Source organism: Arachis ipaensis, chromosome B05 (genome assembly GCF_000816755.2).
Source record: "Arachis ipaensis cultivar K30076 chromosome B05, Araip1.1, whole genome shotgun sequence".
In the NCBI taxonomy this organism is placed as follows: domain Eukaryota; kingdom Viridiplantae; phylum Streptophyta; class Magnoliopsida; order Fabales; family Fabaceae; genus Arachis; species Arachis ipaensis.
This window is the reverse complement of record NC_029789.2, coordinates 146,846,167-146,853,220: the sequence shown is the minus strand read 5'-3', so window position 1 is coordinate 146,853,220 and position 7,054 is coordinate 146,846,167. Positions and strand designations below refer to the sequence as shown.

Sequence of the window (7,054 nt, the reverse complement as noted above, 5' to 3'; positions counted from 1 at the left end):
CCGATCTTTTGCTCGACCACACTTAATTCTATTTTTATTAATTTAGTAAATCATACTTAGTTTTAATTAATTAAGAGCCGACGGACAAGACAACAACTTATTTTAATCCAATTTAAATTTAATAAAAGTATCATTTTATTTTATATACACGAGACATACATTAATTAATATATTTTAATTTTGGTTAATCAAAGAAAGTAAAATATTTATTTCTAAAATTTTTAAAATTTTATAAATCAATAATGAATGAAAATATAGAAAAATTATCAGATGTATCCATGAATATCGGTATTTCAATTATTTTAATCGTTAATGTTAATTAATATATATTATATATATTTTTTATAATTCAGATCAACGGTTAAAATAATTGGAACATCAGTATTCTCGATATACCTAAAACTCTTCCAAAAATATATACACGGTCTTTTGCTTCTAGCAACATATGTCCTCGTGACAATGATAATTTGGACTTGGTTTAGCTCAACTTTCAACTCATCATAATTGGAGAAACTTACGCATCGAATTATTAATGATTTGACACATTATATTGATTGTGACATCCTTGTAATATACTATACATGAAAAACCAGCTAGCCAATTGAACATTGTTAAAAACTATCATTGCTGCATGGTTAGTAGGTATCCAAGTTATCTATTATGATATAATAAAATTATCTCCCATAAAAACTTAAAAACTTTAATTATTAGATAGAAGTATGTAAATTTACAAAAATCAATAAAATAATTTAACCTAAATTTTATATCTAATAATAATTTCATCGCCTCTCTATTTTAAACTTATAGGTATTGTATTATTGTGTCATTTAACTTAATTATACCAAGGAGAGATTCTCTTCTGTTCAATTCAATAATTTATCTTCTGGTACAATAATTGTTATAAGTTATTCATTTCTTGAGCATGCTTTGCTTCTTTGACTATCTCAATCATAATAAATAATAATAGGCTATACAATTTTGGACACAATAATCAAGAAAACAGTACATAAGCTAAGAGTTTATATGTAATTACATATAAGACTCCTGTACTAGAGTTACGTGTGCATTTGCATTGCTAAACTTAAAATAAGGTTTGCTGAAATTAAATAGTATTATTTTAAAAAATTACCTACAAGTTATATGTTTAACTTATAAGAGTAGTATATTAAAGTTTAATTCTGATGTATTCATAATTTTTATATAATCTTTTAATTTGTATTTATTTTTTAAAATATTTTTTTATATGTTAAATATAAAAAATAATTATTTTGTTCATAGATTTAAAATAAAATAAAAAACACTAAATAAAAAAAGTAAAAGCTTAGGATCTTAACGTATCACTTGCAAAGAGAATGAAATTCTACTTGAAACGAATGCCAAATGACACTATAAATGGATGAGGTTCTTTTTTTTTTCATTATTGTTAACACGTAGTCCTTATCAAGAGATTGACCAAGACTTTTATACATCTTGTATTTTACTTAGTTTACTATGTCTATATTATTTTATGCCGTACAATAGTTTCAATATAGAATTGATCAATATGAACATTTTATATATATGATTTTTCTTATATTTATAATGAATACTCGTTCAAAAAACATATCCATGATAATAAATAACAAGATTAACATAATCGACCAATATTATGAACATATATATCAACCTTCAGGTAGCATTTGTTTTGAAGTATTAAGATAGAGATTGAGAGATTAAGACTTGGTATTTATTTTAGTTAGTTCAGAGCTGGACGCATGCAGAGAAAGATAGAGAGAAAGAGGTGGTTGGTTGGGTCTTCACTGTAATTTGGGCAATTTGGCTAGAAAGGAATGATCGAGTTTTCAATAATCAGGGCTTCAGGAGTGGTGGAAGTTATTAACAGATCCTTTGCACTCTCTGATGAGTGGCTTGGTGATGCTCCATCTGGTTGTTGATGGCAATGCCGAATATGACGAGGAGTTGATATCACTCTTGCGAGTTTAGTGATTTTTTATTTTGAGATTTACTTGGTTTCATGTATTTTGAGATGTTGATGCTCCAATTTGTGTGTAGAGCGCTTTTTAATTCAAAAAAAAAAAGTCTAGATATTAGTACTAAAATTTCAGTCTCTAACTCTCTATTTTTAACGTTTCAATATTTCAGTACCTTCAAAAAGTGAAGATAGAAGAAACTGAAATTTTTGAGGATAGAAACTGAAATTTTAAAAATATTTTATACCTAAAATACCCCTATTTTAATTAATTAATTCTAACTTTACTCTTTGTACAAATTAAATTAGAACATCATTCTTATTTCAGTCTTTGTCTCCTATTTTATACAAAACACAGTACTAAAATTTATTTTAATCTCTCTCTCAATATCTGTCCCTCAATCTCAGTCTCCCAATCATTGTCTCTCTTCCAAACAGCACCTCAATGTCAGCAGCCAAATCTAAATAATAATGATAACAGCAGCAACAATAATTCGAGCTTAATATAATCAAATAACCGTTAGAATTCTTTCATCAACATATTTAACATCGAAGATGAGTAACAATAATACATCTGTTTTTACATATTAGTTTACAATTAGAAACAAACATTGCCATTCAGTGCATTTCATTTCTAATACTTGCTAAGAACAATCTCAAGTCTTTTGCTTTCTCCTTGTGTTCAGGTGACATGTCATTTTCTATGTCACTCAAATTAATCACTTCAACATTTTGTTTACTTGATCGTTGTTCATGACATTTCTTAGGTGCTGGTGAAGGGCTCAGAAGATCTATGACCTCAACTTTATGCATACTTGAAATGGTAATGGAACTAGAAACAGCATCATTGGTAGATATGTTCCTGGTATGTTCCATGTTACCATGAGATTGATATGAAAACTCTGAGGTGCTGAGATCAGTTGCAGCCATTGCAGTTGAAAATCCGAAACTCTCACCATTGTGGTTGCCTTTGTCTCCCAGATTGATATCCAGCAACAAATTCTGAAGCTTTTCATCAAGTTCAGCCACAGATGATGCAGTTTCATTCTTCTTTGGTCTTCTTTTCTGAATGTTTTGTTTCTTCTTTTGAGCTTTTCTCTCCTCAAACTCCAAAATCTTCTCAGGACATGCACTGCACATCATGAATAACATAACAAATACTACTTTAATAAGTGTGATTAAAGGAAGGAATTAAACAGGTTCATCAGTTACATTACTACCTTTCTATAAGATCTGCAGGTACTATTGAAGTTTCAAGTCCATCCATTTTTCCCCAAGAAACTTCATAGCATTCTCTCCCTTGAACTCTTCTGTTCTTGACTATTTCCGAAACAGGACACTTCACAGGGATCTGTAATACAAGAGAGAGATCTTCACATTTTAGTTCAATTGTGAATCCAATACTATAACATTCTAAGTAAAAACAATACAAGGGGATTAGCAGAACCTCATGTAAAGGAGGGTTCAATCCAAGTTCAGATGAAGTTATCCGCAAATTAGCAAATCTTCGTAAATCTCTCTCAGCGATGCTCGGAAGGATGTAACCATCTATTTCATGAAATGAAACTTCAATCAGCATAACTAACCATCTATTATTGCAAACTTGTAACAATTCTTAATATTAGAATAACATTGAATATAAACTCTATAGTTCTGAACCAATAATATTATTGTCACATAGCAACCCAACTAAAGCATAAGAATATAAGATCTTGACTAATTATGAAGATTAAGAACCTGTTTTCTCTGAAGGCCACTCAAACAATTCAGTACATATCTGATGGAGTTTAATACGTTGAAACTGGTACTGAGCCAAAGCCCTAAAAATAGTTGAATTACTGATGTCACTCAACAACTATGGTTTACTTGTAACGAATGAACGAAACAAGCCTACCTATGCACAACATCTGAATCTGCTGAGTGACATTTTGGTTTCATATAAGCATTAATTACTTGCAAAACCTTCTCGTCTTTCTGTAAATTATTTACACCTCCTGCATAGATAAAAATAAAAGACAAAAAAATTCTCACTGATAAGTATCTTGAAAAATGTTCCTGACATGAGTAAAAGTTGTATAAAACTAATGGAACTAAAATGTAGCATAGAAGGTAACCTTTTCTTTTTTTGGCCCATTCAAGCCCTTCAGAAGCAATTTTTTTAAGAACAAATTTGTCCCCAATTGATTTTACAATCTGGCAAGCTGATTCCTACAGAAAAGGAGAAAATCTTGCAAAAATATAAGCATCTGTATAACATGTGATCCCCAGCTCTGCTAAGCAACATGGTGTTATTCTGGACCAACTTACCGGACCCAAACCATGAACCCCTTGGTAATAGTCACAGCCAAGAAGTAAAGAGAGAGCAATCTGAAGAATGAACAATTCGAATTAGCAACAGAACTGTTTGAATAAGCAATATACAAACACAGTGCCCAATGACACATAATCAATCAGTTATAAAATGTAAAAATAAAAGAAAACAAGTGTGATGATTCTTAAGTACTACTACTTGAAACTCAATCAGAAGGTTACCAGTGAATCCCTTCCAAATCCAAGTTTTGTTTCAATGTCTGCCATCTCATAACAAACAATATGTCCACCGTCACCTAACCCATAATAAAAAGTTTCTTATAAGTTGTATGTATGGATATAATGAGCAATCAATGCCCAAAAAAATCAACATATGATAAAAAAAAAAATGGTGTTCTGCTCACCGAGACAGATATCCCTATACACCGTCCTTGCACCAAAAAGAAATATATCTGAATCTGAACTGAAACATCCATCCTACCAAAATTAAAAAAGGATGGCAAGAGTAACGATACTTTAGTCAACAAAAATAGCATAAGGCATAAGCATCACACGAAAATCAAATAATAACGAGTAAAACAACAGTGTTTGCGGCCAAATAAGTATACATGGTACCCACACATAATGACTCAAAGTTCAACAAAGCACACTGAGCTTCAGCTTCTTCAATCCTGAATTTTGAAAAAAACAGCAATTCAACATTAGTTCAAAATAACACACTCTTAAATCATTTGGTGCAACCTTTTCAATCAACCACTAAAAAGAACTAAAGTAGATACTAGATGTATTCATTTATTCTAGAACTAATATCATCTTAAATTTACAAAAATTAACTGACAGATTTTCATGGTCTATTAAATAGAAAGTTAAATGTACTTTCATGTAGACAAATTATGACAGCATTATTTAGAGGAAAACAGATTACATTATACCCATTCAAACAAGAAATGCCAAGAGCCATCCCCAAGGCTTTAGCCTCCTTTATCATTATAGAAAACTCAGACCCCATGTTTCTTCTTAATGATGTCACTTGCTGTGAGTTAGTTTCATTATGTTCCACCTGTTATTATTAATGTTAGTTAGTTAGTTAGATAGTTTAAAAGAGGCAAGAAAGGGAATGGGAGAAATATAACATATACAAGTAAATATTTATAAAGTGTGCTATATTTAAAAATGGAAAAAGGAAACAAATATGAGAAGGCAACTAACCTCTTTCCCCATGTTCAAGCGACGCCTATAAGTTGATAATTTGATGGCAGGAATCGACCCATCTGCCAGACATTGAAGATTATTCATTATCAAGGGTTACAAGAGGCTAATGTAAAAGCAAGCAAATTCAACAGGCATGGATATAGGCAGAATACACGATAATAAAAACATCATAATTAATGTAGAAAGATAAACCCTAACTATCACCACTATAAAAGATGCCATAAGTTAATAGCATACATCATTACATCCAATTACTGAAAAAACAAGAGCCAGGAAAAAGCATTCACCCCATTGCTTCCTGAATTAAGGGTTTATCCTTAAGTTTGGGACCATTGGTTGTTATGCATATGGTGGATAGGCTAACTAATAAAAACCATACAGTAATTCTATACCAATGAAACTAACCTTTAGATGTTTGAACAGTGAAATTCCCAAACTAAAATCAAATTCAGATCCATACTCGTCTCATCATTCTTAAATTACCCCCGCAACTTCAATAACTATACTTCCAGCTCCAATGGCCAATCCAATCACAGTGGACAACCACCACAGTGGAAGAAATAGATACATGTATGCCTAAAGTGTATCACCTCTAAGGCTCTAACCATAAATAAAAATCACTCACTTTGTTCATATCTATCACAATTCAACTACCCTCCCTGCATTCACTATACCCAAACCTCACCAGTAAAAAATGGAGGCCAAAAAAAAAAAAAAAAAAGACTCAAATTTGCATTTGAAAGCTACAATCATATAGTTACATAAAAAACAAAAATAGAAAACACCCCTTTTTTTCTGCTGTGTTTTTAGTTCACCCAAATCTCAAAACTTGAGAAGAAAAATTCTCAGTGGCACACCTGCGACGAAAACAACGTTGCAATTGAGAGCAATGAGAGCTCTGAGGCGGTGAAAGAGGCCTCTGAGGTAAACCTTCTCCTTCATACAAGCGTGTGACTTGCTCACATTCTGAAGCTGCACCATCCAGCACGATAGGTCCACGCACACCCTCTTGTTCCTGTAGCTCAAAATGACAAAATCCAACATACACCAACTTCAATTCAGCAAAAAGGGTACACAATTCTGCATAAAAAACAGATTTTGACAGTGAAAGTGCGCTTAACTGGAGATGGTGAAGCGGAACCGTTTTCTTGCATGATTCGAGGATGTCCCACAAATTCTTGACACCCATTTTCAGAACGGAGAATGAGAGTATGAGACGTTGCTCTGATTGAGAGGCAGAGACAGTGTTGCTTCTTCAAAAGGAGGGAAAAATGCGAAACTTTTTGGAGAGAGAACGAGAGGTTTCGATTTCAAACTCGTTAGATTGGAAGTAGTTTCGAACAAAGGGACCAAAGAACGACGCCGTTTTGAGACAAATTACGTTTATAATTTAATTCACTAGCTATAATTAACAAAATTTTTAAAATAATTGTTCAGCACAAAAAATTTACTTTTCAACTATAATTATCATTTGAAAAGAACCTAAATAATATTGATTTTCATACATCTTTTTATAAACAATACAATACACTTAATAGTTTTAAGTTTTAACACAATTTTTTA

General features: G+C 31.6%; 1 protein-coding gene across 1 annotated transcript; it reads right to left on the bottom strand.

The window, feature by feature from the left end:
* On the bottom strand, positions 2,463-6,842 carry LOC107644823 (flap endonuclease GEN-like 2). Its single transcript, XM_016348756.2, has 14 exons — positions 6,613-6,842; positions 6,349-6,506; positions 5,489-5,550; positions 5,212-5,339; positions 4,899-4,950; positions 4,684-4,756; positions 4,502-4,575; positions 4,277-4,336; positions 4,084-4,177; positions 3,864-3,963; positions 3,707-3,789; positions 3,417-3,517; positions 3,190-3,320; positions 2,463-3,101 (listed from the first exon to the last, which is right to left on the bottom strand). Exons 1-14 carry the CDS (start codon positions 6,678-6,680, stop codon positions 2,588-2,590), a joined length of 1,698 nt encoding a protein of 565 aa, XP_016204242.1. The 5' UTR covers positions 6,681-6,842; the 3' UTR covers positions 2,463-2,587.